Source organism: Narcine bancroftii, chromosome 9, assembly GCF_036971445.1.
Source record: "Narcine bancroftii isolate sNarBan1 chromosome 9, sNarBan1.hap1, whole genome shotgun sequence".
NCBI classification, from domain to species: Eukaryota; Metazoa; Chordata; class Chondrichthyes; order Torpediniformes; family Narcinidae; genus Narcine; species Narcine bancroftii.
Window position 1 is genome coordinate 101,385,223 of NC_091477.1, and position 21,183 is coordinate 101,406,405.

General features: G+C 41.6%; 1 protein-coding gene across 4 annotated transcripts in view; it reads right to left on the reverse strand.

Annotated features, from left to right (window-relative positions):
• LOC138742526 (arf-GAP with coiled-coil, ANK repeat and PH domain-containing protein 2-like) overlaps positions 1-17,909 on the reverse strand; it is a 100,808-nt gene extending 82,899 nt beyond the window's left edge. For 2 of the 4 annotated variants that reach the window (XM_069897042.1, XM_069897041.1), the window contains exon 1: positions 13,557-13,636. In XM_069897042.1, the coding sequence (XP_069753143.1) occupies positions 13,557-13,633 (77 nt within the window). In that variant the 5' untranslated portion in view covers positions 13,634-13,636. Of the gene's footprint in view, positions 1-4,221; positions 4,242-13,556; positions 13,637-17,695 lie in introns of those variants that run through there. The other 2 variants (XM_069897043.1, XM_069897045.1) reach the window with 2 other exon arrangements.
• Positions 17,910-21,183: the final 3,274 nt, after the last annotated feature.

The window sequence follows — 21,183 nt, forward strand, 5'->3', positions numbered from 1 at the left end:
GAAAGGAAACCCACGCAGACACTGGGAGAATGTACAAACTCCTTACAGACAGCGCCGGATTTGAACATGGGCTACTGGTGCTGTAATTGCACTGTGCTAACCACTACAATGATACAAAACATACAAATTTAGGAACACAAATGGATACCAACAAATGTAATGGCTTCACCTTACCTTCGTAAAACCAGAGACTACAAATAAACACCTCAAGCAAACTGACCATTTGTAACAGGCAAACTAAGCACAGATATGTGCAAACTCAACTAATATTCTGCTTGAGATTTCCAAAGTGGCACTGATTATTGGTCAATACAATATCATGTTCAACAGTGCAAACCACTGTGGGACAAAAGTGAATATGCATTACAACTTTTCAACATTGCTGTAAGACAGGTAACTTGCGATGAGTGGTCCATGACCACACATAAATTTGGATATATCACTTTTACTAAACAAATGCCACAAGATCCCCAAATCTGGAGAAGACCCATTTCAGATTTCCTTGCATATGCAAGTTTATCATACGTCTTCAGGGAACCAGATATCAGGACTAGGATATGTGAGGGTGACAATGGCAAGGTCAGAAAAAAATGCAGATTTTGGCTTGGACAATGTAAAGGCTGGCATCTCATTTCAATTGACTTAGAATAGTCTCGGGCCCCAACTTCAGATTTACCCTGCTCTTTCCTCATATTGGTACAAAGAGAAACGATTTATTAGTATTACAGTTGCACCTTTATTACGGTTTGCCTGCACAATATCTTGATTTTAATTCTGTGCTGCACAAACTAATTCATTTATTTTGTTATCAATGCTGATAAATCTCACCTTTGGAAATAGTTGTACAGTATATTACAGAAGGCAAATAAAGCTTGCTGACACATTATTCAAACTCAAATTTATGAACAGCAAAACCAAAGAGAAAATCCCTGCAAAAATAAAACAAACAGAAAAAAAAGAGATGCTGAGCAAGCCAGGAAGCAACATAGAGTGAGAAAGAGCAAACATTCAAGGTTGATGGCCTTTCACCTGTGTGCCAAAGCTGAAAAGTTATTTGAAGTGTGCAAAATATTATGCTTACATTAAGAAAATCAATATGTAAACTGTGCTCAGCTAAGCAGGGAATACTAATTACAATTTTAAAAAAATTCCCTTGAAACCTGTTAAGACTCATGTAAAACAATATTTACTTTGTGTAGATTTTTTTTGTTTACATTAATACTTTGAAGTCTGACATTTCATTAGTTCAACCAGAAGTGGAATCAAAGTGGGCGGTACAGTTGGCATAGTAAGTAGTGCAACGCCTTTACAGCACCAGCGATCAGGACTGGGGTTCAAATCCTGTGCTGTCTGTAAGGAGTTTATCTGTTCTCCCCGTGTCTGCGTTGGTCTTCCCTGGGGGTTCTGGTTTCCTCCCACTGTTGAAACCATACAGGAGCTGTAGGTTAATTGGGTGGACTGAAATAGCCTGTTACCATGTTGTATGTCTATGTCTAAACCCCAATAAATACCATAGTATTCCAAAAAATCAAATACTGCAAGCTGTGCACATTTCAAATTAATAAAGAAAAATACAATTATCAGAACAATAACAGGATTAATCCAATTCCCACTGCAAAATTCAATTCTGCATTTATAAAAATTCCCACTGCAAAATTCAATTCTGCATTTATAAAAACAAAATAATATTTACATTTAACATTCTAATTTGGTATTCTGTAAGTTTGAGTTAATCTCAGAATCAGGATTTATTGTCATGTGTTTTGGAGCAGCGTCAGAGTGAAAACATTCATATTATAACCATCTTATTATTTTTTAAATTTAGTAATGTCATAACAATATGTAGAGACAAAGAGATTTTATAACATCAGACATCAGGCAAATTCAGCAATTTTTCTTTTTCTTTGGCTTGGCTTCGCGGACGAAGATTTATGGAGGGGGTTAAAAAGTCCACGTCAGCTGCAGGCTCGTTTGTGGCTGACAAGTCCGATGCGGGACAGGCAGACACGATTGCAGCGGTTGCAGGGGAAAATTGGTTGGTTGGGGTTGGGTGTTGGGTTTTTCCTCCTTTGCCTTTTGTCAGTGAGGTGGGCTCTGCGGTCTTCTTCAAAGGAGGTTGCTGCCCACCAAACTGTGAGGCGCCAAGATGCACGGTTTGAGGCGTTATCAGCCCACTGGCGGTGGTCAATGTGGCAGGCACCAAGAGATTTCTTTAGGCAGTCCTTGTACCTTTTCTTTGGTGCACCTCTGTCACGGTGGCCAGTGGAGAGCTCGCCATATAACACGATCTTGGGAAGGCGATGGTCCTCCATTCTGGAGACGTGACCCATCCAGCGCAGCTGGATCTTCAGCAGCGTGGACTCGATGCTGTCGACCTCTGCCATCTCGAGTACTTCGACGTTAGGGATGTAAGCGCTCCAATGGATGTTGAGGATGGAGCGGAGACAACGCTGGTGGAAGCGTTCTAGGAGCTGTAGGTGGTGCCGGCATTGTATTAAAGAATCTTTGTGAACTCATTTGGCCAAAGAAAGCCATACATGAGCACTGAGAAAGTCACTTAATCTTTTATTTGTGAATATTGCAAGACTGCTATTTACACACAATGGAAAACTTGGTAAAGTGAGTTAAGAATTGGAGAACTGTATTTGATAGGTTTCAAGATGTCCCTCCTTCATTCAAGTTGAGAGCAGGTACTCTGACACCTCCATATTTCTCTCTGAACCATGACCAAATCTCTGAAGATTAGGCCGACCACATCCGCTCTGAAGATCTTCCCTCCATGACTGCCAGCCTCAGTCCTGCAACCACAAACAGCTCACTTCCACAGGAGGTTAATTAATTTTTAAAAGTAATTAATTTTATTTACAACGTGGTAGAAGTCGATACCAGCCATTTAAACCCATGAACATAAATCTGCATCCCTGTACGTTTTGAAGCTTAGGAGGAAACCAGAACAAATTGTAGGCTGTAGTAGCATGGTTGCCCTAGTGGACTTCTTGTTTCATCCTGCTCTTGTCCAAAATGAATACAGTTCTTCATGCTTTGTCTGTATGTTCCATCTTGTTCAGACTCCTTTAAACTCTGCTCAATTTTTCAGAATCAGCTTATTTTTTACTGGCTCATTTATGACTATTAATGCTGCTTCTTGCTCATGTTAAATTCAAGGAGTTAACACCTTTCCAAATCTATTTTCAATATCACATTGTTTATTTCTAACTCCTTCCATCCCATGTACAAATCTAGGCTTCAAACCAAAGGAAGGATGTGGTTGCACTAGAAAGCTCACAGATGAGATTCACCAAGTCAAACTGCTGGAGGAACTCAGAAGATCAGGTGGTATTTGGCAGAGGGAAAGAGATGGTTAATACATGCAGGTTCACTACCTGAAACTTTTTTTTGCTCATGATTCTGGCACCTGGAGCCTCATGTTTCCATTCATCAGGATAACACTTTGGATGTAGCATTTCAACTATGGAGAGTTATTGGATACCCTGGGTTCAGGTTTTGTTGGAAGCAGAGAAACTTGAGATTTTGCTGTTTGAATTTATGAAATTATGAGTATCACAGATTAGATAGAGAGAAATGATTCCACTTCACATGGTTTTAAGGCAAGGGGAGGAAATTTACAAGGAACTTGGAGGGGGGGTTGGGGGGAGAATGTGGAAATGCAAAACTATGACATTTGGTTCTCTCAAATGACAACCTCAAAAACAACAGCAGATACACCAACATGTTTTTCCATTTATAACCCCTCACCGATTCCACTCAATCCTATTAAGTTGTTCTGCAATTACGTCCTTCAGTACTGATTCTAGAACTTTCCTTGTGATAGACATAAGGCTAACAGGTGGAGAGTTCCTCAATTTCTCTCCCTCCTTCCTTAATGGAGTCGTATTTCCTGCTCTCCAATCAACACAACTTCAGATCGTTGGAAGATAATAACCATGCCTTTGAGCCTCAAAATCAAATTTCTCTGTTTCAGAACAAGGTAGTTCTGGTCCAAGGTCATTCACTGGTAATATCAACTCAGTTTTTAATCTCTCCACAGACATTACCGAATTTAAGGACATTTCCAACAATCTCCTTTGGAATTCAATTATCCACAAGAGTTTTGATATTCCCTTACTTGATATTTGCCCTATTAATCTGGTCAGTTCTGTTGCAAAGTGATCAGCATTACATTAACTCAAGTTTTCGCCACACACACTGACTAAACATCACCTTCATTAGTCATCCTATTTCCCTTCATCTCCACCCTATCAGGCATTCTTTTGTTCTCTCGAACCCTGCCCCTCTCTTAACCTAAAATAATAACAGAAAAAAATGCTGTAATTTTTCCAAGCACTGATTAAAGGCAATTGACCCAAACAACAATTCTCTCTACTGTTGTTTGTTGAGCTGTATAAGTACCTTTAGAATTTTCTGATTTTAACTCTGCTTTTACATTTGGTGCTTACAAGCAAATCCTTTCCTTTAAAAGGCTCGTTGGTGGAGTGATAAGCTATTTAAACTATAGTTTCCACACAAACAAATCATTATTCTGTTACTCATTGTTATTGTTTTGTTTTAAATAGGATTTAAAATTGATAATCACAAAAATAAAACAAATAAACCATTCAGAAAAAAAAACTTGCATGTTCTCATACATTATTTTAACAAATTCTGTGGTCATTTACTTCACCTGAAGTACTTCAAATACAAGGTTAGCATTCAGGCAACATAATTCATTTGGAACATTGGTCTTTGCTGAAGGAGGAAATTTAGTTAAAACTGCAAGCTGAGAATGCACTTGAGCTAATGCTTGCATTGCAATAAAGTTTAGAAAATGTTCAATAAGTTGGTTCCAGGATCTAAGGGGTTGATTTTTCAGGACACTTCAGCTCTAATATTTAGAAGAGTGGTGATCTTATTGGCACACGGGACTCTGACAGATTGGCAAGAAGTACACCAAGGTGGTGTACTTTATATTTCCCTTTATGTGGAAAGCAGAACCTGGGAGCATTCAGAAGTGAGGGAGGCTGAGAGTGAAATCAGCCTTTCTGAAGGAATCGAGAATCCCTGGAATCCTCTACCATAAAGAGTATAGTGGTTGCATCATTAAATATATTTGAGGCATGGGCTAGATAGACTGTGGCTTCGAGAAGTCAGGGGTTGTGAGCACAGGGAGGAAAGTGAAGTAATGACCAACCAAGATCAAAGACCAGTCATGATCTTACTGAATGGTGCAGCAAGCCCAAGGAGGAATACAACCCATTCCTGACCCTATTTCTCATGTTCTTACAGTGCCCTCCATGTTTGGGACAAAGACACTTTTTTTTCTTTATTTGCCCCTGTGCTCCAATTCTAAATTTGTAATCAAACATTTCACATGTGGTTAATAAAATCTGGAATGTGCACTTTAAAAGATATTTGAGTACGTTATGGTTTGACCATGTAGAAATCATGGCACTTTTTATACATTATCCTCTCATTTTAAGGCACCACAATGTTTGGGACATTTTGCTTCACAGGTGTTTGTAGCCCCTTTTCCACTGGCACCCTGTCCCAGGAGTTAACTGGGAATTTCCTGGGTCATGGTCCAGTGAAAAAGGAACATTGTCCAAACACCAGCGTCAAATTACACCATTTCACACCGGGGATTAACCGCCTCTACCCCACTCATATCCCCGGCATTTGCTGATGCCAGTGTGCTGATAAAACCAGTGAAAAAGGGACAGCAGAAAGTCACCCGTTTCCAGTTGAAGGTAGAACACTCCAATCCCCAGGTATGAGTGTGTTCAATGGAAAAACAATTAGTATCACAGTTAAGGGTAGCCCAGTGGAAATAGTGCAAAAAGCTTCCTATACCAGGACACAGCACAGCCAATTAACTGGGATGTCAGTGGAAAAGGATTATACAGGTATATTTAATTGCTTCATTGGAGGTATAAGGGTCTATAATTGCCATTTTTCCATCACAAAGACCAGAGTTGTGTTAATAAAAGTCAAAGAAGCCATTATGAGGCTGGAAAAACAATAATCAACAAGTAAGAATCACTCAATCCTGAGGATTAGCAAAATCAACTGTTTGGAACATCATTAAGAAGAAGGAGCGTACTGGTGAGCTCAGTATTCGCCAATGGACTGGTAGGCCAAGAAGATCTCCATTGCTGATGACCGAAGAATTCTCATCATAATGAAGAAAAGTCCCCAAAGGCCTGTCTGGCAGATTAGAAATACTCTTCTGGAAGCAAGTGTAGATGTGCCAATGACTAGTGTCTGCAGAAGACTTCATGAACATAATTACTGAGGCTATACTGCAAGATGCAAACCATGGTGGTATGCTTTGAATCTTTGGTAGTTCCTTTATGCCTCCACACTTTGCTTTTGCCATCACTCTGATACAGATTAATCTTGGTCTAATTTGTCTACAAAACCTTTTTCCAGAATTCTGCAGGCTCTTTTCAATACTTCTTGGCAAACTATAATCTGGCCATCCTTTCTGTGGTTAACTAGTGTGTGCATCTTGCTTCCTAATTGTTGATTTTGGTAATCCTAGGGTGATGTCTCTTACTGTTTTATTCTTGTTTATCAGCCTCATAATGGCTTCTATGACTTTCATTAACACAAGTAATGTAGTGTAGTAACTCTGGTCCTCATGTCGAAAAATGGCAACGACAGACCCCAAAGATGATCAAAAGCTCAGAAGCAGCCTAGCTCTCTCATACCTGCACCATTCCCCGAGTGCTCATAAACAAGTGAAGCCAAATGTGTCAAACATTATGAAGCCTTGAAATGAGGTGACGATGTACAAAAAGTCCTGTTATTTCTACATGGTCAAACCAAGATGTATACAAATAATCTTGAATAAAATCAGAATGTGAATGGTTTGATTGCAACTATAAAACTGTGGAACATAGATGCAAATAAAGAAAGTGTCTTTGTTCCAAACATTATGGAGGGAATTGTATGTCCACGATTACAAATCACGGTACTTTTGCTCCAGCAGAGGTACAGTTTCTGTTTCCACTTATAAATCCATATGCTTATGAAATGGGAAGAAACATTTTTTAAATGCTATGATTCAAGGTGATATCTTTGCAAAGTGGTAATTTGGAAACAAGGGAGTACAAATGCTTGATGCTGGAGCAAAAAATAAATTGCTGATAGAACTCAGCAGGCCAAACAGAATGGGGGAGGAGGGGTGGTAGTGGAACAAAAAGCCGATGAACCTCGGATCAGTGGTGAGGAAATTACTGGAAGAGATTCTTAGGGATGGGATTTATTCCCAAATGAAAAAAAAATCCAGACATTTATTAGTTAGGCCACATTAAGACTGTAGATTTTTGTCACCACAGATCATGCTTTGGAAAGGCTATAGAAGAGTCTAACCTGGATTAGTGTGTAAACTACAAGGAGAAGATAGCCTTTGGCAATCTGGGGAAAGAGTTCTGGTTTGTCTATCTTCTATATTTTATTGGCGACCCAATAAAATATGAGGGCCATTGTGATTAGGGTGGATAATAAACAACCATTTCCCAGGATAGGAATGAGAAAAACTAGAGGTTGAAAATCAATAATCAACTAGCTTTAAGTTACGCAACAGTCAAGTTATAAACACAAGAGCATAAGAAATAGGAGCAGGAGTCGGCCATCTGGTCCATCGAGCCTGCACCGCCATTCAATTGGTCATGCCTAATTTTATCATTGATTCAACTTTTCCCCATAATCCCTCAATTCCTTTTTTATGTAAAAATCTATCTAAATGAACCTTAAATGTTTAAGAAAGTAGCCTTAACTGCTTCCCTGGGCAGAGAATTCCACAAATTCACTTCTTTCTTTGGCTTGGCTTTGCGGACGAAGATTTATGGAGGGGTAAATGTCCACGTCAGCTGCAGGCTCGTTTGTGGCTGACAAGTCCGATGTGGGACAGGCAGACATGGTTGCAGCGGTTGCAGGGGAAAATTGGTTGGTTGAGGTTGGGTGTTGGGTTTTTCCTCCTTTGTCTTTTGTCAGTGTACTCCCCTGAATCTTGAGGCTGTGTCCCCTAGTTCTGGTCTCACCTACCAGTGAAAACAATTTTCCTGCCTCTATCTTATCTGCCCCTTTCATAATTTTATCTGTTTCTACAAGATCTCTTTTCATTCTTCTGAATTCAAGTGAGAATAATCCCAGGCAATTTAGTACCTTGTCGCAGGTCAATCCCCTCACCTCCAGGATCAACAGCAAGGTAAGAAGCCCTTCCAGCCCATGAGCCCGTGCCACCCAACTACCTCAATTAACCCAAAACCCCCTGGTTTTTAAGGGTGGGAGGAAAGAAGAGCCACCAGAGGGAACACATGTAGACACAGGGATAATGTACAAGCTCCTTACAGACAGTGCTGGATTCAAATCCGGGCTGCTGTTCTAACACCGCACAAACCCTGCCATGTTACACTTGCACCCACCTCCTCCCTCACCACCATTCAGATCCACTCTGGGGTGCCTACACTGTATGGCTATTCTCTTTTCCTTTTTTTTTTTAAAAACCTCCAACTCAAGAATATCAGTAAAACCACAAGGCCTGCAAGAGAAAAGTTTTGGCTGTAATCCAGAAACAAAAAAATACTGAAAACATACTGAAATTAAAACATCAAAATAATCATAGAAATGACTTTTTTTGGTGCTTCGTGCTTCGATTTATTGATTATGTTGTTACAGGAACACTTAAAACCCAATCATTTTTTTTTAAAAAGAAAGATCAAAGTGCAGAACTTGCAAGTGTTTTTTTTTCTGTGACCAAACAGCAATATTAAATGTTCAGGAAAACTAAAATTCACAGGAAAAAAAATGATTGTGAATTTTTGGAAAATTTTTCAATGAGAACAATATCTATTCTTAAATTAACTTTTGACTCTAAACAAATTTCTAGACTGTTCAATGAGCAATTATTTGAATTTCATAACACGTTTTTGCACATACATCCATGTATGAACATCCAGATTCCTGTGCTTCTGAATTTCTATTTTAAAACCCTTAGGATGCATCAAGAAACGACCAACATGAGTAAAATTAAGTTGTGATCAATTTAGCACAAGAGAAGAATTGCTTGCACATTCCACATCATGAACTACCATACAGAATCAACAAATATGCAATTATGAAATCTTCCAAACCACTATGAAGTCAAATGACTTAAATTAACAAATTAATTACATTGGTACTTTTCAAAAGTATCTACTTTTTTTTAAAATCAAGATAAATTTTGATAAGTGCACAAGTCTGACAACAATATAGAAATCAAATGCACACGCCATTCCCTTGGTAATTTTCTAAAATGCACCAGGTGTTTTTGCATAACATGCTTAGGACAAGTTTATACAATGAAAAGAAGGCATTCTAATAAAATTTCAGCATTCACATGAATCAATATTGTGCAAAATCTTCAAAAACCGCACTTGCAAATGAGGCATAGTACATCCAACAATATGACCATTTCAACAATACTAAGGTATTTACTTACCTTTGTGCATTTAAATTGTGAAATCTTAAATTTCACTCTTACTTGTTTTCCCTGCTAGTTGCTGAGACTCACAGGAAAGCAACAAAATTACAACTGAACCTCAACTTTTATTTTAGTGTTATTACAGTATAGTGGCCCAGAGCAGGAGTGGTGAGTTAAGAGGCTTTGGTGAGAATAGGGAGAGGTGCAGGAGTTGAGGTAAAGCGAGGACAATCCTGTTAAGGAACAGAAAGATTCAGCAAGGAGGCAATGTAAGAACAGGACTTCTGACATTTTAAAAATATATATCATAGGCAATGGGAATGGCAACCAGGGCAGAGTGTGGATAGACAGGGAAGCCAACTGTGTCCCTTTGAGAAGTGCATCCAAATGCAACTCTTTACAAATTGTGTTAGGGAATTGGAGTGGGAGTTGGATGATCTCTGAATCATTCAGGAGGCTGATGGGGTAATAGACAGGAGTTTCAGGGACGCAATCAGACCAAGGAGGAAGATAGTTGGTGACAGTCAGGAGAGGGAAAGGGAACATTCCTCTCAATAGCACATACTGTGCTATGGATAGTGTTGAGGAGGTTGGCCTACCTGGAATAAGCCACTGCAGTCAGCCCTCTGGCACAGAGAAGTAAAAAAGAGGAGGAGAAGAGGGGATCACAAGCCAGAGAGGGAAGGAACAGGAAGTTGTGGCAGATGAATGAGTGACTGAAGAGTTGGGGCAGGGGTTCACATTTCTGGATCATTGAAGTGTCTTCTGGGGAAGGTCTGACCTATATAAAAAGGACAGACTGCACCTGAACTGAAGGGGACCAATATCCTAGTGGGCAGGTTTATTAGAGCTGTTGGGGAGGGTTTAAACTAGTTTGGGAGGGGGGTGGGAATCAGAATATGAGTGCCAAGATTAAGGTAGAAGGACAAAAGCATGATACTATGTGCTCTGAGTTGGTGAGAAAGAACAAGCAGGAGACAAAACGTAAATGTAGCCAATTAGAGGGATTGAAATATGCCGACTTTAATGCTAGGAGAATTAGGAATAAAGGGGATGAACTTAAGAGCATGGATCAGTACTATGATGTTGTGGCCATTACTGAAACATGGCTGGAGGAAGGGCAAGATTGGATGATGCAGGTATCTGGGTTTTAGTGTTTTAAAAAGAATAGGATGGGAGATAGAAAGGGGTGCGGTGGGGGATGGAGTAGCAATGCTGGTCAGGGACAGCATCATGGTTATAGAAAGGGAGGACACTGCAGAGGGAGGATCCAATGAGTCGGTGTGGGTGGAAGTCAGAAATAGGAAAGGAGCTATCTATCATTGGTTGGGAATAGTTTATAGGCCCCCAAATACCCCTTTGGACACTGAGGAGCAGATAAACAGGCAGATTTTGGAATGCTGTGGGAAATGCAGGGTTGTAGTTATGGGTGATTTCAACCACCCTAACATTGACTGACACCTACTGACTGCAAAGAACAAACAAGGATTCCTGACACAGTTATGTGGACTGGCCATACTTGATCTGGTTCTGGGGAATGAACCTGGTCAGATGGGGGAGCATTTTGGTCAGGGTGACTACAATTCCCTTGGCTTCAACATAGCCATGGAGAAGGATAGAAACAGTCAAACTGGGTAAGTGCTTAACTGGGGAAGGGCTAATTATGAAGGGATGAGGCAGGAACTAGTAAGAATAAATGGGAAACAGATGTTTAACGGTGAAAGCGCAGAAGTAATGTGGGTGAAGTTTAGGGAAAACTTGTGCGGGGTTCAAGAACAAGGAAAGGATGGTAGGAAAAGGGAACCATGGCTGATGAAGCAGATGAGGCAGCTAGTTAAGAGGAAGATGGAAGCCTACATGAGATAGGAAGCAGTAAAGTCTCGTGAAAAGTATGATAGCCAGGAAGGAGCTTAAGAAAGGACAGGAGAGCTCAAAGGGTGCATGAGAAAGCCTTAGCATATAGAATTAAGGAGAGCTCCAAGGAGTTCCATGCATATGTGAAGAACTGAAGGATGATGAGAATTAAGGTGGGCCCACCAAAGGATAAGGGAGGCAACGTGCCTGGAAGTGGAAGAGGTTGGGGAGGTACTAAATGAATCTTTTGCGTCAGCAGTATTCACAAGTGAAAAGGACCTTTATCATAGTGAGGTCAGAATTGAACAGGCCTGTGTGCTGGACAATATGGAGATTAAGGAACACAAAGTGTTGGATCTTCTTAAAAACATCAAGATTGATAAGTCCCCAGGGCCAGGCACGATATACCCCAGGCTGCTGTGGGAAGTGAGAGAAGAGATAGCTGGGGCAGTAGCTGTGATCTTTGAATCCTCTTTGGCTGCAGGGGACGTGCCGGAGGATTGGAGAATGGCAAATGTAGTCCTACTGTTTAAAAAAGATAATAGGGAGAATCCTAGGAATTATAGACTGGTGAGTCTTACATCAGTGGTGTGTAAACTAATGGAGAGATTTCTTAAGGATAGGATCTATGAGCATTTGGAGTATGGCTTTGTGAAGGGAAACTTGTGTCTTCTGAGTCTAATTGAGTTTTTTGAGGAAGTAACAAAGGAAATTGATGAGAGTAGGGCAGTAGATGTGGTCTACATGATTTTAGCAAGGCATTTCACAAGGTCCCTCTCAAGAGGATCATCCAGAAAGTCATGAGTCATGAGATCAGTAGAAAATTAATTGAATGGATACAAAATTAGCTTGTTGGAAGAAAGCAGAGAGTAGTAGTGGAAGGAAAGTATTCTGCCTGGAGGTCAGTGACTAGTGAAATGCTGCAGGGATTTGTTCTGGGACCCCTGTTCTTTGTGATTTTTATAAATGACCTGGATGAGGAGGCAGATAAATGGGTCAGTAAGTTTGTGGAGGACTCGAAGGTTGGAAGAGTTGTGGATGGAATTGAAGGTTGTCAAAGATTACAAATTGATAGTGCGGATGCAGAGTTGGGCAGAAAAGTGGCAGATGGATTTCAATCTGGATAAGTGTGAGGTGATGCACTTTGGAAGGACAAATCAAAAGACTGAGTACAGGGTTAGTGGTCAGTTACTTAAAAGTGTGGATAAACAGTGGGACTTTGGGGTTCAAATCCATACATCCTTCAAGGTTGCTGCATAGTTTGATAGGATAGTTAAGAAGGCCTATGGGATTCATTAATGAGGGATGAATTCACAAGTAGAGAGGTCATGTTACAACTCTACACATCTTTGGTAAGACCACACTTGGAATATTGTGTTCAGTTCTGGTCACCTCATTATAGGAAGAATGTGGAAGCTATAGAGAGGGTTCAGAGGAGATTTTCCAGGATGTTGCCTGGATTGGGAAACAAGTCTTATGAGGCAAGGTTAGTAGAACTAGGACTTTTCTCTTTGGAGCATAGAAGGATGAGAGGAGATTTGATAGAGGCCTACAAGATTATGAGAGGTATAGTTAGGGTGGACAGCCAGCAACTGAATCAGCAAACATCAGAGGGTATATGTACAAAGTTAAGGGAGACATCAGGGGAACCTTTTACCTTTTTTTTCCCCCACACACACACCCACACACACACCCACACACACACCCACACACACACCCACACACACACACACCCACACACACACACACAGAGTTGTGGGTGCCTGGAACGACTTGCCAGGGATGGTGGTGGAAGCTGAAACATTAGGGGCATTTAAGAGACTCTTAGATAGACACTTGGATGAAAGAAAAATGGAAGTTATGGGGTAGGGAAGATTTAGTACTTTTTTTTTAAAGGAAGGGATATAGGAGTCAGCACAATATTGAGGGCCTGTACTGTGCTATATTGTTGTATGTTCTAAGAAAAATGTGGACAGATCAGTGGGATTAGGCAGAATAATAATTTGGCACTGACTAAAAGGGCCTGCTTCCTGCACTGCGTTCTATGGTTCTCTTTATTCCACATTGTGCTTAGATTTCATGCAGACATAATAAATAGAAAATCACTGTATATCAGAAGTACAATTAAAATACAAATGATCCTGCATTTCACCCATTCAGATTACAAAAATTCATCTTTAGAGAATTCATAAATCACAAACCCAAAAAATTGAGACATAGTAAAATAAATTTCACTCACACAGAATTTGCATTGAGAAGAATAAAGAAAATGATTTTTTTTCTAACAATGTACCCTTCCCCCCCACTCCCCACCATAAGGCACGAATTGCCTGTACAGTTATTCAAGGATTTTTTTTTTAAATCAAAATGTGCAAGTCATAATGGATGAAACATATTACTACCTACAATGACAAACAAAAATCTCCTTGGCTACACAGTGACTTTCATTTTGGAAATGATGACATGATCTGTTGCCTCAAGTGAGTTTAAGTCAGCAGGTAGTAATAGAATTCGACGATGTAATAAGATGAAGTAACGCGTTTAAAATAAATGTTATTTACATTTCTCTACAACAGTACTGGATATCTTATTTGATAATGCAGGGCTAATTAAATACTGTAACCAACAATGAAGACTGAAATCTCTCAAAAAGTCCAATTCCCCAGAACTCTGACCATGCTGTTGTTTACAAGTTAAATTCCCCTGTGCAATCAAATCCTTTTGCTTCTATTTGATTATCAAACAATATTCTGGAGAAAGTGACTCATCCACAAACTCAGATATGTGATTAAAGTCACTCCATATGCCTTGATTCAACAAGGCTCAAGAGACTTGACAAAATCCTGTAGAAAACAGTCCAATTATCATCTTAAATATCCATTCTCTCGCCAGTCACTACCTGCAAGATACACAGCTTTGCAACCTAGGACAAGAAAAATTGGCACAAATGAACTATGCCACCCTGAAGTTTGTTTCCGTCATATATCACTGCTCTTGATTCAAAATCCTAAAACTTGAGCACTATGGGAGTATATTCCCACAGAGGCTACAACAAATCAAGAAGTTTTAAAGAGCAATTAGAGATAAATGCTACCCTTCCATGACACAATCATCACCTTAATTTCTCACAAATTTTGAACCAACTGTAAATGGTAGAAGAGAAAATTTTGCATTTGCTTGAAACCAAATGCCAAACTACTCACATATTAAATCCATTTTTAATTAAACTAATATGGAAAATACCATTTTTGTATTTTTTAACTTCTCTTCAAGTAGCTCAATGGTTGAAAATCATAAAGCATCCTTCAAAATAACAAAAACTTGGTTACAAGATTTGAAAGATTTAATTTCTTACTCCTCTGTAATAATATTTGGACCTTATGAGCTGGTATTTCAAATCTGAAACCTTTATATATTCAAGTCAATGTTGTAGACTAGAGGGTTTACACTCAATGACTCAAAACAAAAAACTGACCAAAGTTTAGCTACAGATGACCTTTTAATTTTAAAACCCACAATGGTTAAATTAATTTTGCTGCTGTAGGACATGCAACATTTTCCAAATGTTTGACTTAAACCATATGACTGTAAACCCTGAAAGCACTGCATACTCACACGATATGCTGCAAATAAAAAAACTCAGAAAATGAAAGAGTTAAATCCAACAAAGGCAGCTAAGAATTCAATCTGTTACCCCTCCCCCACCCCACCCCTAGTCCAAGGCAATAATTATTTATATCAGGCCATTCGGAAAGGGAAGGTTATCCACCCAGAGATTGTGGTCCTTCTTAGTACTTATAACATAAGCAGGATGAGAGATAAGGTTCGGCAAAGTAAAAATAAGCAATTAACCACAAGGTCACAAACAGGACCTTTGGGGTTGTAATCTGTAACTCTGTATGTCACACACGAGTGAAGGCAAGAATAGGAGACAAGAAAAATGAATGCACAGCTGAAGAGATGATGCAGGGCAGAGGACAAAAGTGACCTGCACAACAGGGACAGGTGGCATTGAAACAGACCTGACCCATCTTCTCTCTTCTTAAGTTACAAGGAGAAATGAGATAGGTCAGGTTTGGTCTGTTTTCCCCAGAATGAACAAGGTTGAAAGTTGTCGTGATTAGGGAATATCAACTAAGAGAGACATAAATATGGTGCATGGCCAGATTCTGTTTGCCATGGTGGGGGCTGTCGAAAAATTGAAGGCATAGATTTAAGGTGAGAGGGAGGAAGTTTATAGGGGATCAAAGGGGTACATTTTTCTTCAGTGTTGTTGGCATCTGGAATTATCTACCAGAGGAGGCAGAAATAGTAATAACATCCAAGGGGTATCTGGACAATTACTTGAATGAGCAAGGCAGAGAGAGAGATATTGAATTAATCAAGTTAGATTGATATGGATGAGCATCATGGTCACCACGGATTCAGTGGGCCTGTTTATATCGTGTACAATTCTTTTAACTCTATAAATCTGCCAAAGAAATTCACTACTAATCCAGCACTCTGATCTGTAGGATCTTGTTGTGCAGAATGCGTTGTCAGTTTTATTGATAGAATAAATATCATAACCAATGCAATATTCAAATTAGACAGAATGTAAATGAAGGAAGAACAGACTGAATGAGGGAGCAGAAATGATGATAGACAAAATTATTTGCATTCACGAAAGGTTGACGCTTCTTCACAAGTTCAAACATTTTTTTTTCGGTTGCTCTCAGTAATTTATTGTAAAGATTCGGAACTCCGGCAAATACTGCCTCCACTCATTTCCAGGAGTCAAATTCACAGCTAACGACCTCAACTTAAATTGGAGTTGGGCATGGAAAAAAAAATTGTAAAACCACAGATCTGAACAGGAACATATCACATGACCATTATGCCACTTCACAATGACTATTAGGCGACATCAAATTGCAGGAGTATTAAAAATGCTACAACGTTTTAGATGAAATGTAATTGACGTAATGTGTTTTGGATTTCCGTGTTCAAAACAATCTCTCATCGAGACCAAAAGTGCTCTTCGAGACTATCAACATTTTTGTACTCTATTTTAACACCCAATTTCTATCACTTCAAATCGGTTACAAATAAAAAAGCAAACTGATCCATTTGCCTAGGATAAAAATTCAGATCGAGTCAAAATATCGTCACGCAACGATCGTATTTAGTTTCCACAAAGACTGGCGGTGGAACTGTAAATATTGTGGAATATCAACTGGACAAAAACCCATCTGACTGCATTTAAAAATATATAACCGCGCGCTTCTAGACCACTGTGGCCGGCCGCTCGCTCCTGGGCCACTGTGGCCGTTCGGCCGCTCGCTCCTGGACCACTGTGGCCGGCCGCTCGCTCCTGGGCCACTGTGGCCGGCCGCTCGCTCCTGGGCCACTGTGGCCGTTCGGCCGCTCGCTTCTGGACCACTGTGGCCGTTCGGCCGCTCGCTCCTGGACCACTGTGGCCGGCCGCTCGCTCCTGGGCCACTGTGGCCGTTCGCTTCTAGACCACTGTGGCCGGCCGCTCGCTCCTGGGCCACTGTGGCCGGCCGCTCGCTCCTGGACCACTGTGGCCGTTTGGTCGCTCCTGGACCACTGTGGCCGTTTGGTCGCTCGCTTCTGGACCACTGTGGCCGGCCGCTCGCTCCTGGGCCACTGTGGCCGCTCGCTTCTGGACCACTGTGGCCGTTCGGCCGCTCGCTTCTGGACCACTGTGGCCGGCCGTTCGCTCCTGGGCCACTGTGGCCGTTCGGCCGCTCGCTTCTAGACCACTGTGGCCGGCCGCTCGCTCCTGGGCCACTGTGGCCGGCCGCTCGCTCCTGGACCACTGTGGCCGGCCGCTCGCTCCTGGACCACTGTGGCCGTTTGGTCGCTCGCTTCTGGACCACTGTGGCCGGCCGCTCGCTTCTAGACCACTGTGGCCGGCCGCTCGCTCCTGGGCCACTGTGGCCGGCCGCTCGCTCCTGGGCAACTGTGGCCGTTTGGTCGCTCGCTTCTGGATCACTGTGGCCGTTCGGCCGCTCGCTTCTGGATCACTGTGGCCGTTCGGCCACTCGCTTCTGGACCACTGTGGCCGCTCGCTGCTGGGCCACTGTGGCCGTTCGCTTCTGGACCACTGTGACCGTTCGGCCGCTCGCTTCTGGACCAATGTGGCCGTTCGGCCGCCCGCTTCTGGACGACTTTCCTGGAAGGATGTGGGCTTCCTTTTAAATTCAAGCGACCGCTGATAATGTAAACAAGTAATAAGTCGGCTGAAAACAAAGGCAAGCAGAGAGACCCTTCTCCTGCCGCCTGGCTGTGAAAGTGACAGGAAGGTGGAAAGCTGGATACCGGCCCCCGAACTGGCCCGAGTCCCGGCAAACCCGTCCCCGAGACCTGACCTACCGAAATCGTGGCGAGTCCTTCAGGCACTCCTCGAAATCCACCATCAGCTTCATGGCGTCGACCCCGTGCAAAGCCCTCGCTCGGCGGCGTCCACCCGGTCGAGAGTTACTGCTTTAAGGTGCGGCTGGAGAACCACTCGGAGGGAGGCCGCAGCACTTCGCCAGCTCCAGCCCCGCCGTCCTCACCCTCCCCCCGATCGGCAACGAGCTGACCAATCCGCAGGGCTCCTCGTGCCCGTCAGCCAATGAGCGGGAGGGAGGCCCCGCCGTCCGCACCCTCCCCCCGATCGGCAACGAGCTGACCAATCCGCAGGGCTCCTCGTGCCCGTCAGCCAATGAGCGGGAGGGAGGCCCCGCCGTCCGCACCCTCCCCCCGATCGGCAACGAGCTGACCAATCCGCAGGGCTCCTCGTGCCCGTCAGCCAATGAGCGGGAGGGAGGCCCCGCCGTCCGCACCCTGCCCCCGATTGGCAACGAGCTGACCAACCGCAGGGCTCCTCGTGCCCGTCAGCCAATGAGCGGGAGGGAGGCCCCGCCGTCCGCACCCTCCCACCGATTGGCAACGAGCTGACCAATCCGCAGGGCTCCTCGTGCCCGTCAGCCAATGAGCGGGAGGGAGGCGGCGAGGAGCGGACGTTCTGGGGCCGGGGGGTGGGTGGAGGGAAGCGAAGTTCCAGTTAATTTCCCGTTTGTTTTTAAATTTACTGTTTACAAAGAGCTACATTTTGGCAGGAAGATTTAATTCATTCATATCAGGAAGAGCATGCAGCACCCGCGCCTCCCAACCAAAATCATGAGAAGGGAGTGTGCAAAAGTGATTTAATAGAAGACGTATAATTCAAGGTCCCAATATCGCCATGTACGTGTATCAAACATCATAAAGTGGGAAAGTTTTTAACCTTCAAACAGAACGGCTGAATTCATACTTGTGCACACTTCAGATTTGCTTTTGCTTGATCCTTAGGTTTATCCTAAACTAATAATCAAAGCAACCCCATCATTCAAATGATTAAAGCTCTGTCTCTTAGAAGTCTGAGAGAGCTGAAGGTACGCAATGCCATAGATTGAGAAAAGAAAAGCAGAGGACTCCGGAAATTCGGGAATGTCAACACTCACCCCAAGACTGTGCTGTTTCTGAGGACACACACAGAAACAACCATCAACTGCTGCTGGAAGAGAATGAATGGTTAAAATCACTTTGGTCAGCCTGAAATTTGTTGGTCTGCCAAGGCAGAGACATTTACAAGCCAGTGCTGTAAACAAAGCACATTCCAGGGTATGTGAATCTGTGCTGAAGAACTTGTACAACCCCTGCAGAAGCATTGTGAGCAAGGAGGATAATCTAGGGTCCTGCCACTTCTGGACGCGGAGTGACTGGGTTCTACCTCTCAATTAGGTTGCAGATGCATTAAGGAAACACAAGTGGCATTGAAGCATTGCAAAATAATGCAATGAATTTAACTCGGACAAGCACAAAGCAATTCATTTTGGCAAGTTAAACCAGAGCAGTGTTTGAAAAGTAAATGGCAGGACCCTGGGGAGTGTAGGGCAACAGCTGAGGGTGTAAGTGATAACATAGATAGAATGATGAAGAAGGCATGTGGCCTTCCTTAAGCAGGGCATCGAGTTCAAGTCAGAATGTCAAGTTGCGCTTGACATTTGTGCGACCATTCTTGGGGGATTGGGTGCACCTTTGGTTGCCTGGCTCCAGGAAAGATATCATTAAGCTGGCAAGAGTGCAGAAAATAGTCACAAGGATGTGACTGGGACTGGCAAGCTTCAGTTATAACAAAATTGGTGAGGGCAGGCATTTGTCCTTAAAACACAAGAGACTGAGGGTAACTTTAGGGATGTACATAAAGTCATGAGGGGTCACAGTCCTTTTTTCCAAATCTAAACCTAGCAAGCATAAATTTAAAGCAAGAAAGGAACCTGAGGAACTACATTTTCCACAAAAATTATAGTTGGTATGTGAAACAAGTTGTCAGAGGAAGTGGTAGAAGCAGGTGCACTCACAATGCTTAAAAGACATCAGTTAGCTGCATGGATCAGAAAAGATTAGAGGATTGTGGCCCAAACACAGACAAAACAGGACTAGCTCAGATAGGTAATTTGGCTGGCATGGACAAGTTGGGCCACAGGATCTGTTTCCATACTGTGCAACCCGATGACCCCAAATGATGGAAGGGAAAGAACAAAGAAAGAAATTCACTTTGTGTACTGTGAAATGCATTGTTGAAAGAGAAAATGCAATAACTTCTGGCCTCTATCCAGAATCATTTTTAAGAAGTAATGTTAAATAAACAAATATGGATAGATATTTTGAATTATTTATATTAATTGTGATAAGTATATATTACATGCTATTTGTTATAAATCCTACATACAAAGTCTACTAATACATGTTAAACAAAATAAAAATATTTCAACAATTTATTGCAGGTTGTGTTTGAATTTCCCACCCCTTCTCTGATGTATAATGACAAAATAATGTCAAAATAATTCTTAAAACCTGAAGCAAATTTACTTGAGTCACTCCATTTAAAATAAGTTAAAGAAGAAAAGAAAATGGCAAAGTACTTTGAAAAATTACCTTAAGCACCAAGCAAGCAGTTACCTCAGAATCCATTTTCTGAACAGTGATTCCTGGGTTATCAAAATCAAATGGTCTACAACCATGTGAAACTGCCAGTCTTGAAACTCAAAATGTGAATTATTTTGTACAGTTTTATAAACAAGTATCAACCATTAAATATAAATTTACTGTGCTTAAATGCATTACACCACTTCATTTTGACTGGACATGCAAGGGTTACCCATTGGTCTTGCAATCCTTGCATTTTTCCAAATATGTACATCTTGTGAAATTTTTTGCAGTTGCAGTTTGACTGCTGATCCAATAAAATGCCTAACTCTGCCTGACTACCACAGCAGATACGCCACTGAATTATTTAATTCTAAAAATTTTCTTGCAGCTATAATTACACTTTGATATCACTGTGTAAAGAATTTTCAGCATTGATCCTTAAGTTTAAAATACCAAACATTGCCCAAGGGAATAAAATAATATTCTTCTTTTCATCCTCTTGGCCATATATGAAACTGGCATTTATATGGAACCTTTAATACAGTAAATCATCTGAATGCAATTCACAGGAACATCACAACATTTTACATGTCACATCAGAAGGTGACCAAAAGAGAAATGTTTTAAGAATCAACATAAAATCAGAGAGGATGGCATTTGTGGATGCATGAGAGAAAAATCTGGAGGAACTATGATTTTGGAGTTGTAGACGAAGAGGAAATTAGAGAGGAAACATAATGGAGAAGTTTGAAGAAGTTGAGACTTTTAAAGTTTACATTTATCATCAGACTGTACATGCAATCAGATAAAATGGTGTTTTTCCAGACCATAGTGCATACACATACCTTTCTTACATAACACACATATATACAAATATAATATAAAATGTTCATTCCCAGACA